The following is a 26,953-nucleotide window of genomic DNA, read 5'->3' on the forward strand; positions in this document are numbered from 1 at the left end:
CCCCGCCTTTCAGGAGAAGAGATTTGATGTGGCTACTGGGAAGGCGGCTCGCTCATCACGAAAGAAAGGGGGCCGCCCTCTAGAAAGCCGGCCCAGCCCCACAGCCGCCAGTGGGTGACGGGGAGAGTCCCCAGCTACCCCTCTCTGGAGCCCAGTTTGGCTTGTCCCTGGACCACAGCCAGAGTCCCACGCAACGGCTGGCCACCCCTGCCCTGAAGACGGGTGAAAGCGTTTGGGAGCTACCCCGACCGGCTTCCTGTGGGGCAGCCGTCGTGGGGTCCGTCGTGGGGTCCCACGTGGGGCTGACAACATTTACGACGTTAGGAAGCTGGCTTTAGCGCCACCCACCGGGGAGCCCTGCACACAGGCCAACTTCCAGGAAGCCGCTGAGAGCTGGCTCTCACCTGAAGAAAAGACGCAGGGAGCGCATGTGTCCAAGGTCCACGCGGAACACGCCGCAGGTCTGCTCCAAGGCACGCGCCCTCTGCGGCTCGTCCCAGCGCGGGGTCTGCAGGAGGCCATCGCTGTCCGGGAACCGTAGGTGGGAGTCTGCGCTGGAGGGGGAGCTGGGGAAGCAGGTCATGTGATGGTCACACAGCTCTGTCCCCGCAGCCCCGGGGCAAGGACAGGGAGGGGGTGGAGGAAACCACTTAAACATGCACACCAGGCTTAGTCACCCATTCACAGACACGGCCAAACGCGCCTGCGTGTAGCAGGCTCTCCAGACATCCATGGATGAATGAATGAATCACTACAAGTCACCCCCAATGGCATTTTCTTGTGGATGGGAAAGCATTTTCGCGAACAAATGCCGTTCTAGTTCATGACAGATGAGGTCATATTGACAAGTCCTCACTCGATGTGTGACCTTGGGCAGGTTACCAAGCCTTTCTGAGCCTCAGTTTCCTCATTTGCAAAGTGAGGATAATAACAGGGCTTTGTGTAGAAGAAAGGGCCATGGAGAGCTCAGTGCTGGGTCCCCAGGTCCTCAGGGCTGTTTCCTGACCATTTTAGACAGCGTGGGGTTTGTTTGGGCTCCTGAAAAAATATCGGTTCAGTCTGTGGTTCAGTAATGAAACATTTGAATGATTAATACTATTAATAGTAATAGTGAACATTTATTAATCAGTCAGTATGGGCCTGGCCCTAGGCTAACCAGTTCTCGTGTTCTTATCACATGTAATCCTATGAAACGAGGAGCGTTAGTGCCCCCTGGAGCATTAGTACAGAAGAGGAACTGAGGCCCAGCAAGGCTGAGTCACTTGCGGGAGGTCACACAGCCCGCAGCTGGTAGAGCGGGGACGTGAACCCAAACTTTGGGGCCTGTGTCCTCACCATCATATTTTACTGCCTCTAAGTTTGAAGTTTAACAATACAACTCCATGTATTCTGCTTTAAAAAAAAAAGAATGAATTTGTTTAGAATCCGCGTAGCAAAATGTTTTACTACATGGAGTCAACCACACCACCGGTTAACTGCTGTCCCTTGAGATTTGATAGTAACATGTAGCAAACGCCTGCGAAAGGATAATCAGAGTAAATGCAACCATAGTGCTCGACAGATATGACTGCAATCACTTTATCCTGTTTCGCCCAGAACGTAAGTGTCAGAGGTGATTAATCCCCAGGCACCTCTTCCTCATGTGGGCACCAGGTCTCTAAATGAAGCTACTTTGGATGGTTCCAGCACAGTCCCGCGTGACTCAGAGCTTCCTCAAAGGCACAGTGCCTTCGGAGGACCTTTGCTCCTCCTGGAATAGCACTGAGCCCGGTTTGGCGCTGCCGGGCTTTTTTTCCCTTCCCGTCTAATGAAGTGGGCTAAGCTGTCTTCCCATTTCGATGGGGCACTTGGGCTCTCGGAGGAAACAGACTCAGGTACAAATTGATAGCCAGATGGGAAGGTGCACAGATAAGCTGAATTACTGTGGCCACACAGCAAACTCGGACCAAAAAAGGCTGACGGATTCGCCTGTCTTCCCAAGTGGACTCTAACTGGGCTGCACTATGAAATCATTGTTTGCAAAAGAAGGCAAGTCACAGGTCTGAACACAGCCCCCCACCACGCCACTTTATGCAGAGTCTCATAAGCTGCTTATTGAGCAGTCCGCGACACTGCAGTGGCTAGAGGAGCGTGTGCCCAGCGTGTCCCCTGCCCATCCCAGGCTCGCCTCCAAACCGGCCCGAGAGGGGCCACCCCCAAAAAGGGTGACATTATTTCTAGCCCTGCTCCCCAATCCTCCCCACCGCCTTTCTGCACACACCCAGTAGCACCCTCCAAAACCAGCATGCCCTTCCCAACACATTGTGGGGCAGATCAAGATTTCCAGAAACCGGATCCAGGATGGAGACTCTCTGACAGAGAGGTGGGCCAAGTATCTCTGTTCCAGCTGTGACCAGGAGGGCTGGTCTCTGGAGGGGGAGGAGTCCCAGAGAGAGGGCCCACACATTCTTCCTGCAGCAGCATGCCCCTGGGCAGAAGTCTGCTTTAGCCCTTTTCTATCTCCTTAGGGGAAAATTATTTGTATTAATTAATTGATTGATGAATTAATTCAAGACACTATGCTTGGGACCTACCACTGGGGTTCTATCAACTTATTGTTCAGCTGACTCAAAAGGCTCAGAACAAAGAAAAATAAGAGCAGACATTTAAAAATGTTCAAATCTGGCCCCAATGTCTCTTTGACCTTGAGAACCACAACTCAATAATTCTGGAGGTTTCTTCTTCCCCCTTCAAGCTTTTTCTGAAAGCAGAAACTGCCTGTATGTGTCAGTTATCTATTGCTCTGTAACAAATGGGTTCAAATGTAACCACCTTTTATTTGCTCACACGGTTCTCCTGGTTGGGCTAGGCTGAGTCACGCTGTTCTGCAGGGCCCTCTGGGGCTTGTTTAGGCTACTATAGCCATCTGGGGCTGGATGCGGGTGGAAGGGCTGAGATGGCCTCTATCCATGGGGTTTGGGAGCTCTGGTGCTGTCGGCTGGGTCTCTGTCCTGTGGTCTCTTGTTATCGATACCTGGGCTACGTTATAAAGCAGCAGGAAGGAGCATGCGGAAAGTCCCAGGCTTCTTGAGGCCAGGCCCTGGAACTCACGGAATTCACTTACACCACATCCTAACAGCCAAAGCAACTCACAAGGCCTGCCCAGATTCAGGGGGTGGAGAAACACTCTCCACTCTTGAAAGGACGAATTGCAAAGAATTTGAGGCCATTTTCGATCCCCGACTGCGCCTGGCACAGCATCGGTTACCAGGTGGAGAAAGAAGTCACTTGCTATGTTTTGCTGTGGCAATGCTGGCTTTTTCATTTCTGTTTTTACATTTTGGTGCTCCTCCGCAGAGGACAAAGACTAAGAAATACTATATTTCTTAAGTTTAGCATCTTCTATTTTTATCTATGAAACATTTTTAACTTACAGCATATTGGGAGCTATTACCTAAATAATTAACCATCCTTGAATGCACCACACATAATAATTTTATGGACAAACCAGATGATATGCAACACATGTGAATATTCTTGAAACCAAATTGCTCTGCATGTGTAAAAAGATAAAAAGTTAAAACGACGTATTTCAATTTTCCTGAGATTTTATTTCCTGACAGTTTTGTTGTTGTTGTTGTTTTTTTTCTAACTGTAACTTCAAGATTCCCAGACACTTAACATTTTCACCCCAGGCGTGAGTATTAAATGCCTCCATGTTCTGTACCAGGCCTATTCTAGGAGCTGGGGGTACAAAAGCTACCAAGACATGTGGCATCTGGTCTTGAAGAGGAAACACATGTCACCCTAGATGACCATACTGTCCTGTGCTATGACAGGCCCTAAATGACGGAGAACTGAGGCTCCTACCAACTTTTCTCCAGTTCCAACCAGTGGAACCCCAGCTGTGGGTGCCAAGCATACTGTCTTGCACTAATTCATCAATCAGTTAATGCAAATAATTTTCCCCTAAGGAGTTGGGAAAGGGCTAAAGCAGACTTCTGCCCGGGGGCAAGCTGCTTCAAGAAGTGTATGGTGGGCCCTCTCTCTGGGGCTCGTCCCCCTCCAGGGACCAGCCCTCCTGGCCATACCCGGAACAGGGATCTCCGGCCTATGACTGTCAGAGACTCGCCATCCTAGACCTGGTTTCTGGAAACCTTGGCCTGCCCTGTGGGGTGAACAGGGCGCAGTGTGTTGGGAAGGGCATGCAGGTTTTGGAGGCTGGTGCTGGGTGCGTGCGGAGAGGAACTAGGGAGGATTGGAGAGAGGGGCTGGAAATATGCCACACTTTGGTGTCCCCTTGTAATAGCCAGAACTAGGAAGCAACCACAAGGCCCTTCAGTAGGTGACGGACAAACAAACTCTGGTCCATCCAGACAAGGGACTGTTGTTACTTAGCTGTAAAAAGAAATGAGCCATCAAGCCATGAAAAGACAAGGAGGAACCTTAGCTGCACATTACTAAGTGAAAGAAGCCCAGCTGAGAAGGGTACATTCTATATCATTTCAACTACGTGACATTCTGGAAAAGGCAAAACTATGGAGACAGTAAAAAGATCAGTGGTTGCCGGGGATGGAGGTGATAAACAGGGAGAGCACAGAGGGTTTTTAGGGCAGTGAACCTACTCAGTGTGATACCATAATGATGGATACATGACATTATATATTTGTCACAACCCGTAAGAGTAACACCAAGAGTGACCCTAATGTAAACTGTGGACTCTGATACTGATGTATCAATGCAAGTTCATTAACTGTAACAAATGCACCATCTGGTGGGGGTATTGATGGTGGGGGAGGCTGGGGGTAGATGGGGAATCTCTGTACCTTCTGCTCAATTTTGCTGTGAACCTAACACTGCTCTAAAAAATAAAATCTATTAAAAAAAGAGACAAGCCAAAGAATGAATACATATATATATATATGTATATATACATATATATATAGGATTAGTATCTTTAACATGAAAAAAGTATGTAAATCAAAAAGAAAAAAATGAATGCCCAACAGAAAAATGGCAAAAGAATAAGAAAAACAAATCATTAGAGACTAAACACAAATAACCAATAAAATTTTCATGTCCAGAGAAATGAAATAAATGCAAGTGGAAACAAGATACCATGGTGGGAGAGGTCTATGAAATTGGCAGTCATTAAAAAACAAATTTTAAACCTAGTGTCGCTAAGGGTTTGGGGAGACACATGCTTGCACAGCCGAGGGGACTTAAACTGGTCGCATTTCCCTGTACAGAGATTTGGAAATAGGATGTAAAAGGCTTAAAAATGTTTATACATCTTGACCCTTTCATTTCTAAATTTTGTTCCTGAGAAAATAACCAGAGATGCCCATGAAAAGTACATACATGAATCGACGTAGAAAAAGCATCTGACAAAACTCTAACACTCATTCATGATAAAAACTGTCAGCCAAAAAACAAAACAAAACAAAACAAACAAACAACAACAAAAAAACTGTCAGCCAATGAGGACTAGGAGGGAATCTCCTCGAATTGATAAAGGACACCTACAAACATTCTGCACTTAACATCATAGTCAACAGTAAGCGGCTGAGTAGTTTCCCCTTTAAATCAGGATAAGGTAAGAACGCCTGCTTTCACCACCTCCACTCAGTGCTGTACTGGAGGCCCCAGCCTCTCCATAAAGCAGGAAAAGGAAATAAAATGCATAAAGTTCGGAAAAGAAGAAGTAAAACTGTTCCCTCCATGCAGATGATTGTTTACATGAAAAATCCTGTGGAATTTACAAAGCAACTATTAGAACTAATAAGTGAATTTAGCAAGATTGCAGGATAAAATGTTAATGTGGAAAAATTAATTGTAATCTCAAAGACTAGCAATAGATAATTGAAAATGTAATAAATAAAAAATTCCATTTATAGTAGCAAAAAACCCATACATAAAATACTGAGAAATAAGTCTAACAAATGACATTCAAGGCTTTGACGCTGAAAAACACAAAACCTTGCTGAGAGAAACAAGGAAACCTGAATAAATGGAGAAATATACTATGTCCATGGATTGAAACAATTGTGACTGTTAAGATGGTAATCTTACCAAATGTATCTATACATTCAACACAATCCCAATCAAAATTCCAGCAGGTTATTTTTGTGTGTAAAAATTGACAAGCTGACTCTAAAATTCATTTGGAAATATAAAAGACCTAGAATAAACAAAGTGATTAAAAGGAGGAAGAAAAGAAGCAGGAGGAAGAGGAGGAGGAGAAGGTTAGAGGACTTATCTGATTTTGAGACTTATAAACATACAATAATCAAGGCAGTTTGGTGTTGGCGAAAAGGTAGGTTTTTAAATCAATGGAACAGTAGAGGGAGTCCAGAAACAGACAAATACGATCAGTTGATTTTGACAAAGTTGCAATGGAGAAAGGATAGGTTTCCACAAATGGTGTTAAGTCAACTGGATATCTGTAAGAAAAAAAATTCACATCAACCCTTTCCTCATGTCATAAACAAATTAACACAGACCTAGATATAATGCCTAGAACTGTAAAACTTCTAGAAGAATCCATAAGAGAAAAACTTTATGACCTTAGGATAGGCCCATGTTTCTTAGAACACGAAAAGCACAAACCATAAAAGAAATAATAAAGTAGAAAATTAAAATCAATTTTCTTCAAAATACACCATTAAGGAAAACAAAGATACAAGCCATAGCCTGGGAGAAAATATTCACAACACTTCTATCCAATAAAAGACTTTTATCCAGGACACGTCAGAGGAACTCCTAAAACTCAATAGTATTGTTAAACAAAGGGTTCTTAGCTATGACACCAAAAGCAAAATCCATAAAAGAAAAAAACTGATAAATTGGATTTCATTAAAATGAAAAACTTCTGCTGTTTGAAAGACACTGTTAAGAAAATAAAAAGACAAGCCACAGACTGGGAAATTTTTGCAAAACACATATCTGATAAAGGATTTTCATCCAGAATATATTAAAAAAAAACCCTCAAAACTCAGTAGTAAGAAAACAAACAAGACAGTTTAAAAACTGGCAAAAGATCTGAAAAGACACTTCACCAAATGAGGAGGCGAATAGACATATGACATCATTTATCACGAGAAAAGTGTAAATAGAAATCACAATGTACTATAAACAAACACAATGTGAGGTCTGACAATTAAGTTCGCGAACTTGTTGCAACACTGTTGCTAACCTTTTATGATATCAGAGGGATTATTCATTATGAATTTGTACCAACCAGACAAACAGTTAACCAAGTTTACTATTTGGAAATGCTAAAAAGGCTAATTTAGATGACCTGAACTTTTCACCAACAGTTCATGGCTCTTGCATCACGACAATGCACCAGCTCACACGGCGCTGTCTGTGAGGGAGTTTTTAGCCAGTAAACAAATAGCTGTATTGGAACACCCTCCCTATTCACCTGATTGGCTCCCAATGACTTCTTTCTTTACCCAAAGAGAAAGGAAATATTGAAAGGAAGACATTTTGATGACATTCAGGACATCAAGGGTAATACGACGACAGCTCTGATGGCCATTCCAGAAAAAGAGTTCCAAAATTGCTTTGAAGGGTGGACTAGGCGCTAGTGTCAGTACATAGCTTCCCAAGGGGAGTATTTCAAAGGTGACCGTAGTGATATTCAGCAATGAGGTGTGTAGCACTGTTTCTAGGATGAGTTCGCGAACTTAACTGTCCGACATAACATCTACCGTACAAGAGTGACTAAAATGCAAACAAATGAAAACAGACAGTACAGAGTGTTGGGGGGGAGGTGGAGCAACTGGAATCTCATACATTGCTGGTGGGGACCTAAAATGAAAGAACTACTTTTGAGAAACAGTTTGGCAGCGTCTAATAAAGTCAGACATCCCGCTCCTAGGTATTTACCTAAGAGAAAGGAAAAGTGTCCACAAAAGTCTGTGTGTATGAATGTTTGTGGCAGTTGTGTTCATAGCTGCAAAAACAAGACTCAACAGGCATCTTTCAAGTGGTGAATGGATAAACAAACAGGTCCATCCATATACTGGAAAAGACAGCAATATAAAGAAACAAACCACGGACACACAACAGCGTGGATGAATCTCAAATGTCTTCTGTTGGGTGAAGGAAGCCAGACTCTAAAGGCTACATGAAAGGGTACTGCGCATTATTAGCAATCAGGGAAATGCAAATTAAAACCACAGCGAGCTACTCCCACACACCTGTTGGAATAGCTAAAACTGAAAAGATGGGCCGTACCAAGTGCTGATGAGGACAGAGAGGAACTAGACCTCTCTCACACGGCTGGTGGGACGTAAAATGGTAAAACCGCTTTGCAAAACGGTGTGGCAGTTTCTTAAAAGTTAAACACACGCCTACCAGAGGACCCAGCCATTCCACTCCCAGATATTTATTTATCAAGAGAAATAAAAGCATATGTCACATGTAAGGCTTCTCCATGAATGTTTGTGGCAGCTTTATTTGTTAAGAGTTAGGAACTGGAAGCAACCCAAAACTCATCGGCAGGTGAATGGGTAAACAAACTGTGGTATATGCACCCAGTGCAACATGACACAGCAATAAAAATGAACACTAGACACACACAACAGCGTGGACACACTGCAAAAAAAAAGAGTTCACGCTGTGGGATCCTGTTTACAGAAAATTCTAGGAAATGCAAACAATTCCATAGTGACAGAAAGCAGGTAAGTTATTTTGGGAGCAGGGGCTGGAGGGAGGGATGGATTACAAAGGGACACAAGGACACTTTTGGGGGTGATGGATACGTTCATTGTCTGATTGTGATGATGGTGTCTCCAGTGTATATATGTTGAAACTCAGTGAACTATACCCATGAAATATATGTAGTTTATTGTACCTCAGGATACTTCAATGAAGTTATGGCAAATACCAATATTCAACTCACTATCATGACCAAGTTTCTAACAACAGGGGGATAATTTGGCATATGGTGACACATTCGTGAAACAATGCCATTAGGTTATTATAAAGCATTGTAGGAAAGTATTCAGGGACCGAAGGAAACGCTCATACTATTACACTGAATGAAAATAGTAGGATGCAAAATTTTATGAAATATAATGTCAATATGGTTTTATATATAACATATATTTATAGGTATTGTATATCTACATAAATATATTGTATAAGTAGAAAAGTATGCCAAAATTACAGAAATGATTGTCTTTAGATGGCATGATTACAGTTTATTTTCATCTTGTTCTTTATTTTACAAATTTTCTAAAAGGAATAACATATCATTTTGATCATCAGAAATAATAAACTAACCTTCCAAACCCCTATCTTCTTTTTTTTTTTCAAAGTCTGTATTCATTTTTATGTTGCAAAACCAATAAGGATAATTTCAAAAAGGAAAAAAAAAGAAAAGGAAAATGTGAGGTAAAAATAACCAATAGTTATCATGGTTACCACCTCCCGGAAGCTTGCTTTGTGCCAGGGGCTCTGTTAATTGCTTTGAAACTTTCTGATACCAGCACTATGAGGGAGATATTACTAATCCCATTGTATAGCTCAGGAGACTGAGGCCAGGGACATCGTCCCCGTTTCACAGATGGTAAATGGCAGACAGGGGTGGACAGCCAGCCGTCACTGATCCACAGCTCAGCTCCTGGCTCTTACGGTGGATGACTTCCAGAGACAACAGCAACAAGTTAAAAGAACCAAAAGGAAGATACAAAGGAAAACAAAACAAATTTGGTTTAAAAGCATCTCTTAAAAGATGCCCCTGGAAAGTGTCTATCCATCCTACCTTTTGCCCCACGCTCCAGGCTCACACAGCGTTAGCAGTCAGGTTTTGTCCACCAGCCCCAGTCCTCAGCCTGGCATGGACACTCTCTGCAAACTGGCCTCATCTTTGCACGTTCCTCCTTGTATCAGTTTCCCATCGCTGCTATAACAAATTACCACACTGCAAGGCTTAAAACAATAGAACTTGATTCTCTCACAGCTCTGGCAACCAGAAGTCTGAAATCAAGGTGTCCGAAAGTCTAGGGGAGGGTCCTACCTGCCGCTTCTTAGCTTCTGGGGGTTGCTGGCAGCCCTTGGTTTTCCTCAGCTTGTAGCTGTGTCACTCTAATCTCTGCCTCTGTCTTCACATGGCCTGCTTCCCTGTGTGTGTGTGGGTGTCTGTGTCTGTTTTCTCTTCTTATAAGGATACTAGTCAGTGGATTAGGTCCCACCCTAATCCAGAATGACCCCATCTTAACGAATAACATCTGCAAAGACCTGGTTTCCAAGCAGGACGTGTCCCATTCTGAGGATGCAGGTGGACGTGAATTCCACCCAGGACATCCTTTTACATGTCCCTACCATCAACTCAGCAAACTGGACAACTCACTTCCTCTCCATCCTCTCGCCGAGCTTTTGCTTACTTGGGTCCCGCCCTCTGGCTGCCTGCCTATTCGTTTGATTCTCCAAGGCCCCGCTTAAATACCACTTTCTCCATGCTGCTTTCCCTTGATCCTTAGGGAAGCTGCTAAGCAGAGTGTCTGACATGTAACAGCAGCCAATGTGTGCTGATTTTCCTCTATTTCTTAGAAATTCCTTAGAAATGTATCATTCTCTCGTGTGTGTCTTGCCTTTGACTTTGTATAAAGTCTCTTGCTGATGCCCAAACCTAAGACAGAACAATAACATAAAATTCTAGGCCTTTATGAAAACCCCTTAGAAATATAGACACAAGATGCTCAACAAAATCCTAGCAAACCAAATCCAAGAACACATAAAAAGGATTACGCACCATGACCGAGTGGGCTTTATGCCAGGAATGCAAGGGTGGTTCAACATATCAAGACCAATCAACGTAACACAGCAGATTAATAGAAGAAAGGACAGAAGCCACACAGTCATCTCGGTAGGTGCACAAAAAGCATTTGACAACAATCCAACACCTTTGCATGATGAAAACACTTACCGAACTAAAACTAGAAAGGAACTTCCTCAAACTGACAAAAGGCATCTATGAAAAGCCCATAACTCCCATCACACTCAGTGGGGAAAGACTGAAGTCTTTCTCCCAAAGATCGAGAACAGGACAGGGATGTCCCCTCTCCCCACTGCAAGTCAACGTCATCTAGAGGTTCTATGCAGGGCAATTAGGCAAGAAAAGAAATGAAAGGCACCCCGATTGGAAAGGAAGAAGTAAAACCATCTTTATCCACGGATGACATGCTCTTGTGTATAGAATATCCTTAGGAATGCATACCCACACACTAGAAACCTATTAGAACTAATATGTGAATATTAGTTCTTTCAGAATATAACATCAATATACAAAAATTAATTGCATTTCTATACACTAGCAATGAACCCAAAAACGAAATTAAGAAAACAATTCCATTTATAATACACACACACACACACACACACAGTATAAGACATGTACACTAAAAACTGAAATCATTGCTGAAACAAAGAAGACCTAAAACAGAAAGTCATCCCATGTTCATGGTTTGGAAGACTTAATATTGTTAAGATGGCAACACCACTCCCCAAATTGATCCATAGATTCAACACAATCCTATCAAAATCCTAGCAGCCTTTTTTGCAGATATTGACAAGCTGATCCTAAAACACATATGGAAATGCAAGGGGCCCAGAACAGCCAAAACAGCCTTGAAAAAGAAGAACAAAGTTGGATTTCCAAACTCATTACAAGCTACACTATTCAAGACTGTGTGCTACTACCTACCCTAAGGATAGACATGGACCGATGGGATAGAACTGAGAGTCCAGAAAGACACTTATGGTCAATGAGTTTGCACAACCATGTGAGTGTACTTAACGCCACTGAACTGTACACTTAAACATGGTTAAGGTGGCAGATTCTATACTACGTGTATTTTATAACAGCAAAAATAATAATGACGATAACGATAATACGCACTGGATTACCGCTTTAGAATTTCTCAGTTTTCTCCCCCCCAAAGTATGTTTTCTCATCGTGCCTATTTCTCCCAGGTACGATACCATGTTGGGTCGGCTGTAGGGCTGGCCAGCCCAGGGACCCACGCGACAGCCACCGACAGGTGGGACTGTGGGAACTCTGCTGACGTGTGTTGCCCATGGGGGCTGCTTTGGTTACCCTGGGGAGGATGAAGAGTTTGTGGAATCGCTTTGGAAGCATCCAGAGAGAGGCGAGAAGGCTGGCCCCCTTGCGTTCAAAGTCACTGTGTGGCTGTGTCCCTGTCCAGTTCCTTATCCGGCCCTGGTCCTCCATCACTGACCAGGTTTGGGGTGTGCGAGGGGGGTGTCTGCTGACTTCTGTGTGTGTCTGGGGCACAGCCCTGAAGCCACGGCCTTATGTTTGAGGAGCCCGTGGAAGAAGCCGGCTTTTCCACCACTTTTTCATGAATTCTGTCCCCACGGCAGCGGGCACTGACAGGAGTAAGTGACCTGCTGCAGGCAAGGCCCACAAAGACCCAGAAAACCCACCAGCCTGTGCAGTCCACCCTCCCCGCAGCAGGGCTTTCAGGGAAAGCACGTTTTTGTTTTCTATTGTTTTTGTCTTTCCACTTGGTAAGGTCAGTGTCACGACAGCCCAGGCCAGCCTGACGGGTTTGCGCCACCAAACTCCACCCAGATGGAGACTCTTGGGCAACTGGCATTTCTGCTGTGGCCGCTGCCCAAGTGCACACACAGCCCTCGCTGGCTGCAGGCTTTCTCGGACGCTCGCCTCCTACAGCGCCTCCGTAAGAGGCTGCCCTGGGCCAGCCGGATGCTCTTCAAGCCCTTGTGAAGATTCCTCCATCGTCAGACAAAAAGATGGCTGCAAAGAATGAAACCTGGGGCAACTGGAATGCTCTCGGAGCCCCAACCCCAGATGTCAAAGGATCCATGACAAAGGAGGGGCCACTGAGAGAGCACTGCCACACAGGCCCATCCTGTGCCAGCCCTGGCCACAGCTTCAGGCCCCAACAACCCCCACCTGTGCTGGTGGCCCATGAATGAGTCCCTCGGGCCCTTGGCAGAAATGCAATTTCTGCCAATGCTTGTATCAGCCACTTTAGGATGAACCACGGCGAGGCGGGTGGGGAGCTGTTTTGAGGCCACTTTCGAATGGATGGGGTCTCTGCAGAGACCTGGCAGAGCCTCTGGGTTTCAGGGAGACAGCAGCCTCAGTGGGTGGGGGCTCTCTCAGTCTCAGGACTGACACCCTGCACCCTCAGAGTTCTGCCCATGTCCCAGCAAGGCAGCCAGCCAGGGCACAGGGGACACCACGCAGTGACAGAAGGGCCAATTGGCTAGTACTCGCCGCCACCGCGCAGGAGGGACGTTTCTGAGTTCTGTCCTGTCCCTGTGATGCTAACTAGGACACGCACAGGTGAGCCTTTGATCCCGACCTCACTAACTGCACCTGGCCTGACAAAGGCGAGAAGATGGGATAAAATACGAACCGACACGTACAGAGCAGTCGAGTCCTAAAGGTTCATGCAGGGTCCTTACCACACTGTTAGCACGCCCAGTTTCCAGATGTGAAAACTGAGCCCCAGAGAGGCCCAGGCCTGGCTCGAGGCCACGCTGTGCCACGGCCATGACACTAAGCCGTCCCTGTGCAGCAGGAAGCGCGTCTCCCTATCCTCCATCACATTCCACGCACGAGGCATTTTCTCATACAGGGCTTTCAAACGCGCGGACTGACAAGTAGCCAACTCTTCTATGGGAAGAAGAGTTCGAAAGAGAAAAGGACATGGGTCACAGCAGTGGACAGGCCACAGCAGGACACGTGTGTGTGTTTAAATATCCGAAACACGAATGACCGCGTCAGGCGTGTGCTGGGTATGCCCACATCCCTCCAGCCAAAGACCAGCCTGACAGGAGACCCTTCCTCTGCTGGTGGGGAGCCAGGAAGAGCTGCTACCCATCCTGGCCGGGCCTCATCTCCAGCCCGTGTGGCCTCTGCCCAGTTACCCACCTCTGCTGGGCCTCAGTCTTCATCTGTAAAGTGGGGTGGGGGGAGGGGAGGTGTGCGGGGAGGAGGCTGCAGGACTGACCTGCTCTTCAGGGGCAGCTTGCCACCCTGGCAACTGTCCTTGGCTATTGGACACTCAGTCCAGAGCAGGACGTCCTCAGTCTTCCAACATGCCCCGGCCCTTGGCCTTTGCATGTGTGTCACCTTCCCTGCCGCCCTCTGTTAGTGAGATGTTGGGGTAACATAGGACTTCAGGGAGAGAATGTCCCGTCCCACGTTTCCTGCACCCTGACCTGGGGGCCTCACTGGGGCTACGTGAAGCAGGAGACGAAGGGGTTAGTGTGGAGCCACAGCCCTCCACCTCTGGGTCTGACTGCACTGACAGGAAGCCCACCTTCCCTGACCCCTCCCCCCCCAGCATCCATGCTACCCCCTGACACGTCACGCCTCCCAGGAGGGATGGTGTCTGCGCCGTCTTTGTACCCTTGGCCTGTACGGGATGGAGATTGATGACAACAGGAAGTCACTCTCTGTACCTAAATCTCTCCGTCTGTGAAATGGAGGTGACAGTGACTGGACCCTGGTCCCTGAGACCCCATTAGGCCCTCAGATTGCGGCAGTTTCTAGAATGCATGCTAAGCCGACCGTTCCAAACAAAACCAAAGGCAGGCCACCGCGATTAACCTCAGGCTCGCACACAGACAGCTCTGGATCAATCCACCTGCCGGCCGGACTCTGCTGCTTCCAGCTACCACGGAGGCAGTGGTGCTGGGCGGGCGGGCCGAGTCAGCCGGTAGAGCAGTCAGTCGATACCGCTTCCCGAACGGCCGGACAGGGTGCTAAACCTGGGTGATGGTGGCCGCTTCTGCCGCCAGGGTGGGGCTTCATCAGCTTTCCGAGACCTCGAATGGCAGTGATCAGAGCAGAGGCCTGGCAGATTCCGCTGTCCCAGCCCCCCAAGCGCTGGGTGGCCGAGCTGGGGAGTGTCATCAGTCCACACTTGAGACCACCCCAGCTTTCCCGTCAGCTGCGGGTGGGGACAGGCAGAGCAGGGCATAAATCACAGTGCTTGGCTGCGGGAGCCCCGTGCTGCTCGAGGCTGGAGGACAGCGCCTCACCCGGCGGATCGGCTCTGCTGTGCCCCTGACACCACGTGAGCATGCACAGGGCTAATTATGAAAGGTGTAAATCACGGGGAGGAAGGGAGCAGGCCCGTTATTCAGGTTTATTATCCACGCAATTTAGGAAAAGATAACCAGGCCAGGCCTTGCTTCTCACCCCCCACCTCTTACCCCCCCCACCCCCGGGAGTGGTGCTGGGCTGGCTAGAAGGCACCACCCACGGGAAGAGAGGATGCATCGTCCTCTGGGTGCTGTTTTTATTTTAAATTTTTCTGAGTTAAAGAGAACGACATCGTCAGATTTCTAAGTAACATTAACAACAATTTTACTTAAACAACCCAGCTGCTTTCACAAGTCTCCGAGCTTCCATGCGGCAGACGCGTTTATAACTGTTCTGCAGGTAAGCTCAGGCTGCACACGGTTTTCTCTACTGAACGTGATTATACGGTACCATCCATTACGGCTGGAGACTCTGATGGCAGGAATCATTTGTTTTTCTTTTTCCCTGAAGGCATTTGCAAATATGCTTGGAGGCTAAGGGACGCTGGGTACATCTAATAAATAATGCAAAATAATTAATAGCCCCAGCAGCCTGGAGACCACGCCTAGCTGCTACCGAACCAGGCTTTTGAGAACCAACTGCTCTATTCCCCGCCGATTTCATCCTGGAAATCCCTGACTGCAAAGACAGCCGCACAGAGATCTTTCTGAACTCAAAAAAGAACGAAAGGCAGAGTTTCACATGTTTCCCCCCAGACTTGACAGGAATTTCATATGGGTAAACAATAGGATACGTCTAAACCGAAGTGCTCTCCTTAGCCACACGTGCCTACCCCACTCAGGGTCCAACTTGGGAGGCTTCGTAGGATCCACTGAAAACAAGGAGCGACCCAAGTCCCAGCAAGCTCGGGTCCCTGGCAGAGGCAAAGCCCCCGAGTCAGCGGCCATACACTCGAGGCGCTGCACCCCCCCTCCCAATGCTCAGCTGAGGTGAAGAACTTGGGTGTCCCCAGGGTCAGGCCTAGTCTGGGTCACCAGCCAGTCACGTGACCCTTTCTAAGTAAAGTGAGGACCCCAACCCAAACCAACAACATGATGCTTCAGGAAGACGGGGGCGGGCGGGAATGGCAGGGGAGGGAGCGCTTGGGCATGAAAATGTTCCTGGGTCGGTTCTGGGGACCAAACAGCCCCATCACCTAGGTACTGTTTGGGGAGAGAAAGAGGTTCGGCTCTCTCACAGGTCCCGTTATTTACTGCAATGAAAAGGCACCATGTGGGCCTTGCCTGGTTTTTCTGCCAAAACACCTGGAGTGGACCATCAGCCCTGTTGGGCCCCGAATCACACAGGGTTACCGGGAATAGGAAGGGACCCTGTTCTCCTCCACATGTCTGTTCAGGACTTTTCACACCCATGGAAAAGCCAGCCCCAGACTACAGGACCCGTAGAGGCAACTCAGGAACTAAGAAACAAGGTAACTAAGTTACTAGGCGCAGACTTGGTGGGGGGTTGTCCTTGCGGGGCCCTGGCTGCGGGTGGTGGGCTCCTGGGCCACAGCCTGGACCTACGTCGACGTGTGGTTCCCCAGGGGACCTGTGGGACCATTACAGTCAAATACAGGAAACCTTCAGGTGTGCCTGACCCACTGTGGGCACCCACTCCTCCTCAGACGCTCTGGCTCCTGGCGTGGGTGCCCCCATGCAGGCGTGTGGTTGTCAAGACCCGTGCCATCCCTGGCACGTCCCACGGCTCTGCAGAAACAGAATGATCACCACCCAGGCTGGTGGTTTCCCAACGTTTCAGGTGATGTTCCCCGAGGCAATTTAAAAATGGAATGAATACTAATAATAATTTGACTAAATTTAGGTGTTCCCCTTAGGCATCTGATTAAATTTCATGAACTCTTTTTCAGTCTTGCAGCCCAAACCTGCCTTCTCTCTCAGTTTCACGGCAAGGACTTCTTGACCATCACACGGGTCCGTGAACTCCGCCGGACAGGCTGGGACTTCCCAGAGTGACAAGAAAATGGACAGAGGCTGACGGGGTGGCAGGGGAGTGTGCAGCACTGCAGCGTGGGTCAGGCCACTGAATGTGGTCACAGAAGCACCTTGAGGTCACGTGGCCAATCGATGCCTTTTCCTACCAAGGACACCAAGGCACAGGGAGTGAGGGGACCACCTGGGAAACACAGCGGTGGAGGAAGGGCGGGGCTGGAGGCCAGGACCTCTGGATTCTGAGATCTGGGCTTCACGCCACTTCACGCAGCTCCTCCACTCACAGCCAGTGTGTCCCTGTGAACCATCCTGGGAGCCCCTGTAGCAGGGATGGCCAGTGCTAACCAGCTCTTCCCAACATACCATCCAGGATGCTCGGAATGACGTCCCCAGACTGAACTGGTGTTCATCCAGGCGTCCCCTTCAGTCCCCACAGGGTGAGTGAGTGACGAGGGAGTGGTGAGTGCCACGGGACCCCCTCCCAGAGCTGACCTGGAGCTGCTGGTGTGGAGGGGAGGGGTCGGCGACTGGGGCCTGGCTGCTCTCTGCCACTCCCAACCAAACACTGCAAATAATAACGATAATGAATAGTCACCTGCTTTCTTTGGTAGGGCGCTGGCTGTTCATCTGCACTCATTTAAATTCCCTCCACATGGTTGACACCAAAACCTGGATTTTTTTACATACCGCTGCATCCCGTGAGCTTGGGTTCTTCCCCCCTTCCTACAAGGCCCCTCCACACCACTCGTGTCTCTTTGTCCCCTGGGCCTGGTTCCAGATTGACGAACAGCATCCTTTGGCAGAGTCACTGCCTCGCGTGGCTCAGGGCACTTGCGGCAAACCAGGACTGGGATGCTGGCCCACAGAATGTTCTCAGAGCAAGATGGCTATTCACCAACCCGGGGGAAGGGCTTAGAAACGCTGTGCTTCGGGCTGCTTCTCAGGGTGGCCCGGCCATCCTCTGTCAGCCCGACTCAGCGCATTGCTCCAAAGCTCACTGACAGCCCAGACTACCAAGCAACTGTCCGTCCTCTCAGCCGGTTGAAGAGATGGAGACGCCCATGCGTCATGGGTGGCAGGTCCCAAGGAGATGATGCATCTCCACGGACATGACTCCAGCAGAGTGGAACTGGAGGGGCCTGTGGGGGACCCTTGGGGGGGGGCTAACACCTTTCTGTCTTTGACAGCCTCTTCTAAAAAAAGTCACAAAGACTCCAGGAGGAATATGGGCCAATGACAACACACTTCACAGAAGAGACAAAGTGAATAAACACACAGAAATACACAAAATCTTCAGTCATAAAGAAATGCAAATGAACATGGTTTTCAGCCCGTGTCTCTGCAGTGGTTTATTTCCGAGCAGGTGGAAGTCAATGTTGGGAGAACTACCGGTAGCAGACACCCCTCCTGCCCCGGAAACGTGACCAGTCAAGTCCCTCCCCCACTCCCTCCGCTGGTCTTCCATCGGACAAAGCCAGACACCGGGAAATCTGTCAATTTACCAAACTGTACGGGCTCGTGTTCTTTCAGCAGCGTCAGCCCAGACTCAGTCCAGCTCCTTCCAAGTAACTGCAGACCAGTGGGCCACACAGCCTTCTGGGGGCGGCCTACGTGTGCACGCGCACGCATGGTAAAGCAAAAACAGGACTGCGCTGCCGATGCCACTCGACAGCTGGGTTTTCCCGTGACCATATTCAGGGCCCCGTCCTGTCTGGATGCCAGGTCAGCCACACCCCTTTGGAAAGGCTGTGTCAGGTTCCAGGTATTTATTTAAACATTCTCTATAGACACAGACTTGGGAGAGTTCCTGTGTAAATTTTTCTAGAAAACAAGTAACATCACATTGCACGTCAGTGTGTGTACACGGGTATGCATTAAACCTCCGTGTACACACAGTCAGGCATCGAACCTTGGCTTGCATATATGTACATGTGGAGCCTCTGTGTGTCTGTGTGTACCTTTCTGCACATATGTGAATTTATCCACGACCAAGGCTCAAACCTTTAAAGCAGGAATGGGCACCATGTCCCCCAAATTAAAGTGTTTCTGGGAACCCGTGGAGGAATAACCGCATTGCGCATGGAACCAAGCACAGACGTGTTTCTCACAGGACGCGTGCAAAATCGGAAACAGCTAAATGTCCTCAAGATGAGTGAACATGGTTAAGGGAAATGTCCGCTATCTACCCAATAGGATATCATGGGGGCCTTAAAAATGAGGGCCACAAAATTAGACAATAGCATGCGAAGAATTTGTGATTGGACATGACACGAGAATAGTGGGCGGAACTCATGCAAGCCTGCTGGCGGGGAGTGTAAGCTGGCCCACCGCCCGTGCAAGACAGCAGACGCCCCTCAGGGAGCTGAGCTCACTCACACCCAGGTGGCCCCCACAGGACAGTCCCCGTGCCACTGCTCACAGAGAACGACCTCCGGAACAAGCCAGAAGGTGAGGACAAGAACACAGGCGGACTGGGAGTGCGGCACAGGGTCAAAAGAAGGGAACCACAGCGTCGTCGACACACAGCTGCGCCACAGAAGACTGCAAAGCACGATGACGTTTCTATAATGCTCACAATCACACAAAACTAACTGATGTATTGTTGGGAAATGTACACATGTGTGGACAACCTGCTTTAAAAGAGTGAGGAAATGATGCACGCAGCATTCCAGAAAGTGATTCCTTCCGGCGACCGGATTACAGGGGGCGAGACTAGGGAGAGCCTGTGGGGGCCCAGGCCCCGGGGCGGTGCCGTGGGCAATGGGGTTCTTGTTATTATCACGCTGCGTGGCTTATACGTGTTACCTATACTGAGGATGCCCCCAAAATGCACACACGTGACTTGTAGCCATCTTTTGTTATTGGTATATATTATTACGAATTTAAAACACTTTTTTCCTTTCTTAAAATATGTATACCCTCTGTATTTTTACATGTATCAAATATTTAACAAAATTTAAAAAAAATTTTTAAAAACCCCAGAAACCACTTTTCACAAATAGCATGTCTACAACTCTGTAAAATCACGTAGGCATCAGAAACAAAAGAATAAATATAAAAAAACATAGGGCCGGAGGAAATACACCAAAATGTGAACAATGTCTGTGTTGGATATAGAACCTAGGTAGGATGTCACCCCTTCTCTTTTGTCTTTTCCCTATTCTCCAAAATTTCTTTAGTAAGCAGGTGTGACTTCTATAATTAAAAAACACCCCGTCTTCAGATCATTAAAAACATCAAAGGAGAAACAAACCAAAAAAACAAGACAAAGCGAAAACCCACCTTCTATCAACAAAAAATTATCCTGAGCAAACCAGTTTCAATAGAGAAATAAAACGAATAGGTGAGAAGGCCACACCAAAGCTAGTACTCAGATGGGAACAGAAAACAGAGGCAGTTTAATGCCTGCCTCCCTCCTCCCTCCCTCCCAGGCTGCTCTGGGCCCTCTGGCTTCCGCCTACCCACCAGCCATTCTCTGGCTTCAGATATCAGCACCCACGCTGGACCTCTCGTTCCCATGGACCAAGGTAGGGGTTCTACTACGGCTAGCGACACTTTCCAGGGCTGCCATACAAATTACCAGAAACTGGGGGCTTTAAAACAACAGAAATTTATTCTGTCATAGTTCTGGAGGCCACAGGCTGCGCTCCCTCGAAGGTCTAGAGGAGACTCCTCCCGCGGCTGGGGGTTGCTGGGACCCTTGCTGGTCCTTGGCTTATAGAAGCATCACTCTGATTTCTGCCTCTGTCTTCATGTGGCCCTCTCCCTGTGTCATGTGTCCTCTCTGTCTCTTATGAGGACTCTCGCTGATTCAGGAATCACCCGACACCGGTATGACCTCATCTGGACTCTTAATTACATCCACAAACACCCTCCCCAATAAAGTCCCCTCTGAAGTTCTGGGGGGACATGAGTTTGGGGGGGGCACTATTCAACCCAGTGTAGACACTTATCTAACTAATTTTTATGATGGGAAGCTGGGCAGTGTGTGCGAGCAGCACAGCCACTCCAAGGCCAGGAGGATAGTGCTCAGGGGGCATCTCCCTGTCGGTCCTGGAGTGGTTGGCTCTCACTCTCAGCAGGGACAGCTCCTGGGGACCTGATCTCATGGCCATGCTGGGATCCTTCCCTTTACCCGGCTAGGGAACACCCGTCTCACACCCTGAGACCCTGGCGCTGAGTCAGACACGAGGGGTGAAACACCAGCCGGCCAGGGTGGCCCTCGTCCTGTGGCCGCCATTTTTCATTGATCTCCATTTGCTTTCAGACATGCATTTCCCATCATAAACTGTGCTAAATGCTATTTAGTAGCTAATTAACTTTCTGTGCGAAGACCTCTCTAATTGCACACTCTCCTGCTCTGCCTGGGCCCTTGGGGACACGGAGCTGTCCGAGGGCATTTGTTCTGCTCCCTCGTACTCATAGGCACAACTTCCAGCCCAACAACAAACTGCCAATCAAGACTGCAGAGGTCAAGGGGGAGCAAATTACGAGCCCTGCGCCATTGCCAAACTTCCTTGGTGAGGCTTAATTTAAATAGAAAGCAAAAAGGTTATGGAAAATAATTTTTCCCAGTGAAACTCTGCCAGGCGTCAGAAGGAGCACCGTCCTCTGCCCTCTGGAACATCTGGTTTCTTCTTTGAAATGTTCTGACTGGAATTTGTTTATATTTTGACTGCGCTGGCATCTGCCATCCATCAAACAGAGATAATGAGAAAATAAAAGCGTTTGATTTGCACTTTCGTGAATCAGTGCACGGGAGGCGGGAGGGGGCGAAGGTGTGTGTTTGGTCCACATGCACCCACTGCGGCCAAAGCCCTCACTTGATGTGCGCACTCGTCTTGGACCTTCGCACTGGGCACGAGCTCCATGCTGCAAGTCTACGTTCCCTTCCCACATGCAAGATCGTTGGTCATTCTCCAAGACAAAAGGCCATCACCAGCTGATGCTTTTGCTCGACACAAATGCTCAGCACTTCAAATCAGAGCTTAAGAGCTGAGCCCTTCGTCCTGTATGGTCAGCACCACATGGCCATGGCAGTTTCACAGCCCCGGGTTGTTTTTGGAGAATCACTGCCTGTAGGGCGTCCGCTTGAAATCTCCTTCACCAGAAAAGACAAAAGAGAGAGGACAAAGGCCGCGTCCTGCCAAAGGTGATTTTGACCTTGGAAAGCAGGGGCCCAGGGCAGCAACTCTGGGCTTTGAAGGATGGACAGTGAGGGGTGTGTCGGCTGGGGTGCCCACGACGCCCAATTCCTTGCCTCTTACTAGAGAGGAGTCACCATGGTGAGTGAATGGGTTTAATCTTGGAAACCAATGTCCCTGCTGGGTCTTGCACTCACCAGGAAAGGCTTGACAAACCAGACCCTGTAGGAGGCCATGGCTGAGCCCAATATCCGGGGTCTTCAGTGGGAGGTGTCACCCCTGTTAGGTCAATGGAAGGTTTGGTTGAGTTGAGAAGAAGCCTGCAGCCAGAGTGGTGTCTCAAGCCCTTCGCCGGGCAGGGTGGGCCGGCTGGAGCAGAGGTGGGGGCTGGGGGCTGTCAGGCATGGCCTGGGCTGCATTAGTCATGACCGATGGGTGGAGCTGGACTTGAGGCCAGCTGTCCCCTCTCACCCTATGGTCCCTGATGCTGTGTTTCATTGGCTCCCTTCCTGTAGCGGCCTTGGAGCAAAGCCATCTGGGATATATTTTGTTTCCACAGAATGCCCCCCAAACAGGAGGTGGGGCGCAGGTACCTCTACCTTGGCCAACAGAGGGTCAGGACCAATATCAGCGGTGGGGCTGAGGCCAGCGTCATTGCCCAAGGCAGACTGGGGGCTCCAGCCAGGAGCAGGCAGGCGCGAGCATCTTTGCAAAGGCCCAACCCTGCCCTGCGGACGGAAGTGTCGCAGAACCGCTCCATCTAGGGGTAGGGGTGGGGGACAGCACTTCTTTGCGGACAGTTATTTTAAAAACAGAATAAACAGGTGCAGGAATGTGCCTCGTGACTAGGAACCATCACTCTTTCGCAGAGTGAGGCTGGGGTGGAGGTAGGGGGGCCCCTCCCCCAGGATGCACCATGGCTCCCAGTGATTGAGAACCCCAGGCGTTCCTTGCGGGGCGGGGGGCGGCGGGGTAAGGACGACAGGCAAGAGCAAGGAGGTTTCAGTTCAGGGCGTTTAGGGGCTCCTTCAACAGCAGCTGGTTGCAAGCGGGCAGGACCTTACTTTCTGGAGCTTTAATCGGGGCAAACACAAGTGTGCGTCCAGGGACACGTCGGGGACACACGGGTTCAGGGTCTCTGAGGGTCTCGGACGGTACGTCGTGTGTGGTCCCAAGGGGAATATCGTAAACTTGGAAAAACTACTTCGTCCAGTAATTCTGAAAATGATTTAAAACAAACCAGACAAAAACACAATGGAAAAGCTAAACATGCAGTGGAGAGGGAGAGGCTGCTGGACATTCACCTGCGACGCAGACAAAATGCTTTTCAGTTCTTCTCCCTGAAACTGTGTGTGTATGTGCACATGTGTACACGTGAGTGTGCGTGTGTGTGCATGTGTACTGTGTTTATGTGTGTGTTGTGATGTGTGTACATACGTGTATGTGTGTGTGTGTGTGTTTTAAGCCAGGATCCTCCGTTCCCATCCAGGCCCAGGCCAACCTTCGGTTATGAAAGGACAAGGGCATTCCCTGGGGTTCCAGCTTGGATTAGGAGAGGGGGGGAAAGGTCTCATGTATGCCCAGAAATCACTGTCGTTATTTACTCTGAATGTTTTCCCAACGCCTACCAGGGAGATGCCGGCCTGGCCACCAGCCAGGGGCCTCTGCAAGTGGGCATCTGCCCAGTCTTTTATGTCCTTTCCAAAGTCACAAAACAAAAACATCACCTCAAGGAGTCACCCTGGCTGCAGAGACAGTTATGGCCAGTTTGTCTGCACTGGGCATAGTTCTTCCATGTTGGCAGGAGAGAGTGGCGCGTGTGCTGAGTCCGAAACCCACAAGTCAGCTCCATCGGGCAGGCTCCCCCGGGCGGCAGTGGGCACAGACAGATGGGTCTCCCAGCCACAGAGCTGCCCAGGAGGCTGGGAGTCAGACCAGACAGCCCACCTGCACCCCTTGACCAGCGGAGCTTCTCCTGGTGAATTTCAATTCCCACGTCCCAAAGCATTCTGTCAGCACACATGAACCAATTCCAACACAAAGAGGAAAACACCCCAAATCATTAACTTCAGGGGTGTAGGGAGGTGGTATATGTGGGATGTTGGATATTCGTCCTTTAATTAGTAATCAGCCCCAAGCAAAATTCAGTGGCCCCTGCTAGTTAAAGCCATGCAAAATCAAAGCCTAATTCTGACAAGTCTGGAGAAATCTGTCCTGACCTGTCCTTGGCATGGCCGTGTCTCCCGGGCTCTGGCCAGGCTGGACAGTGTCACCCACATTCCAATCCATACCCCAGGCCTTTTCTGGGGACCTAGTGCCCTCAGTCCTGCTAAGGAAAAACCCTTTGATCAATAAGAGAAAAAAAAGTTTCTCCAGGGGGTGTCTCTTAAATTGGAAAAAAAAATAGCGGAGGGGGTAAGTGGGGACATTTTCCCAGTGTCCATTGTACAAACTCCAACTCTGGGTCAGTGCACAGTGTGAATGGCCAGGGAGCAGCAACCCAGGAACCCCACTCACAGACGGGATTCCGGGTAGCCCCATGGGCACCTCAAATGTGAGAACCACAGAGACCCTCACCAGCAGCACCACTTTGCCCAATGAAAAACCGCTTCAAGCCCAGGAATGAAATTTGCCCATTTAATAACTGGAGTGGCGTCCTCACAGCCGAGTCTCCCAGGGCCTGCTCCTGGGTTCTCACTGCTTATTGGGGTCAAAGGCCTACAGCATCCTTAACTGGCTACCTCCAGGCTTATGGAGCAGGTGGGGCTGAACTCTGCCGGCGGCCGGCCTGGAGCAGGTCACCTTTCTGCTCCGAGCATTGTCTGTGTGACAGAGAGGTCCCAAAATAAACACAGCACTGGGTTATTACAAGGCTGAAAAGACCTAGATTTCTGCCTGCCATGGAGAAAGCCCTCACAAGCACTAGTTGTCTTTGCCTCTGCCCCATACTCACATGGTTAAGGGCTTTTGCGGAGCTCAGAATTGTTCTAAAGGCTTCTCTCTGCGTGGGTGGGGCCGCTTGCATCACGGTAGCCAGGCAAGTCTCCACAGGCACCCTGGCCCTGTCACAGCAGAGGTGACAGGTGCTGAGTCATTAGAGCTGGGGGGAAGGGCTCCAGCTGGGCCATCCCGTGAACATGACCCCAGACAGCGGCCCCAGGGACAGCCTGAGGCCCTCACTGGATCTGCAGGTTCTGGTGGCTCTTTGCCTGAGCCCCGCCCCTTTTCTCCCACCCATCCTCCCCCTGCCAAACTCAAAGGTCAGGTGTGTTTTAGCTCTTCCTGGGCCCCTGGACTGTGCATCTAGGAGCCTGTGAAAAGGCAGGCATGCCCTCCAGGGCAGTGGGGCTTTGGCCTGGGGACGACCACCCCGGTATGGACCCCCACTCCCTTGCTGCTTTGTGCAGAGGCAAGGGCCCCTGGCCACGGCCCTGCAGTGTGGCTGAGTGGTGATGTCCAGCACGCTGACAGGAGGCGGGAACTGGGAAGCAGGCCACTTTTCCCAGCCCAGGTCCTACGAGCTGGGTGCCCTTTGCTTGCCATGCCACATGCCAGGAAGACTCTAGAAACTTCATTAAAATAGAAAAACCAGTGCTAAGGCTACAAGAAGACCCTGGCCATAGCCAATCTCATCACAGTTCATTGAAAAGGATTCCTGGGGGTGGGGAGGGGTCCCTGGTGCACCTAGCCAGCCCCTCCCTAATGCCCCCTCCTGGATCCCAGTATTGGCGGCAAACGGCTGTTAAGCTGCCCTGGCCCATCCCCACCCTCCTGTGGGAGCCGGGGCCTTGGGGGTCATGCTCTGGAACCAGGCCAGGCCCGTGGGTGCCCTGCCTTCAGCAACAGGCCCACCAGCCACACCCAGCACGGCGCACCCACGTTTCCTAGTTCCCAGAAGACAATGGGAGAATCTATTTTTCTAAGTTGTGGAAAATGCCAGGAGAATGATGTCTCTAGATCTAATCCTGACAAGGCTCTGAGAGCTCCCTCTGGGTTCTCTCACCTGTCAGCGTCTCTGGGAAGCATGAGTTTTCAGGGCCTCACTCTAGAGTTCACTTTCAGCTGCTTTGGATTCGAATGTGAGAGCAGGCGTCAGTACTACAAGGAGGCATGTGTGACAACCAGTCTCGGGCGCCCGGCCAGCGGGAGGAGACTGGGTGGTGGGAGCCCAGGCCACGGTCAGCCCCCCGCCGTGGTGCCACAGCTGCCGTGCAAGCCTTTCCTTCCAGCTTGGGCAGAGGTGAGAGGCTTAGGGCTGTCACAGCCAGCAGCCTGGATGGCATCAGCACCTGACTGTTGGAGCGGGGACAAGGTACACAGGCTTACTGGACCTAATCCGAAAAAGCAGGTTCTCAAAAGCTGGAAGGACATCCACCCAAGGCGGTTTCTCACAGCCCCACTTACCCTGGTGACCTCAATTTCTTTTCCCCCCCCTCTCTTTTTTCTATTGTGGTAAAATATACATAACATGAAATTTGCCATTTTAACCACGTTTAAGTGTTTTAATTCAGTGGCATGAGGCACATTCACACTGTCACGCAGCCATCACCACCATCCTTCAGAACCCTCCATCTTCCCAAACGGAAACTGTCCCCATTAAACACTCACTCCCCCTCCCGTCCCCCAGCCCCTGGCAACCTCCCTTCTACTTCCTGTCTCTATGAATCTGACTATTCCAGGTGCTTCACATAAGTGGAATCACACAGTATGTGTCTTTTTGTGACTGGCTTATTTCACTAAGCATAATGTCCTCATGTTGCAGCAGGTGTCAGAATTTCCAT

General features: G+C 49.3%; 1 protein-coding gene and 1 long non-coding RNA gene across 4 annotated transcripts in view; both read right to left on the bottom strand.

Moving 5' to 3' along the window:
* TBC1D16 (TBC1 domain family member 16) overlaps window positions 1-26,953 on the bottom strand; it is a 69,442-nt gene that overhangs the window by 14,354 nt on the left and 28,135 nt on the right. For all 3 annotated transcript variants that reach the window (XM_019735622.2, XM_019735620.2, XM_019735621.2), the window contains exon 4: window positions 405-566. In XM_019735622.2, the coding sequence (XP_019591181.2) occupies window positions 405-566 (162 nt within the window). The remainder of the gene's footprint in view (window positions 1-404; window positions 567-26,953) is intronic.
* Window positions 24,796-25,814, bottom strand: LOC141569010 (uncharacterized). Its single transcript, XR_012492383.1, has 2 exons — window positions 25,126-25,814; window positions 24,796-24,994 (listed from the first exon to the last, which is right to left on the bottom strand). It is a non-coding gene; the product is annotated as an uncharacterized LOC141569010 (long non-coding RNA).

This window comes from Rhinolophus sinicus, linkage group LG15 (genome assembly GCF_036562045.2).
Source record: "Rhinolophus sinicus isolate RSC01 linkage group LG15, ASM3656204v1, whole genome shotgun sequence".
Classification (NCBI taxonomy): domain Eukaryota; kingdom Metazoa; phylum Chordata; class Mammalia; order Chiroptera; family Rhinolophidae; genus Rhinolophus; species Rhinolophus sinicus.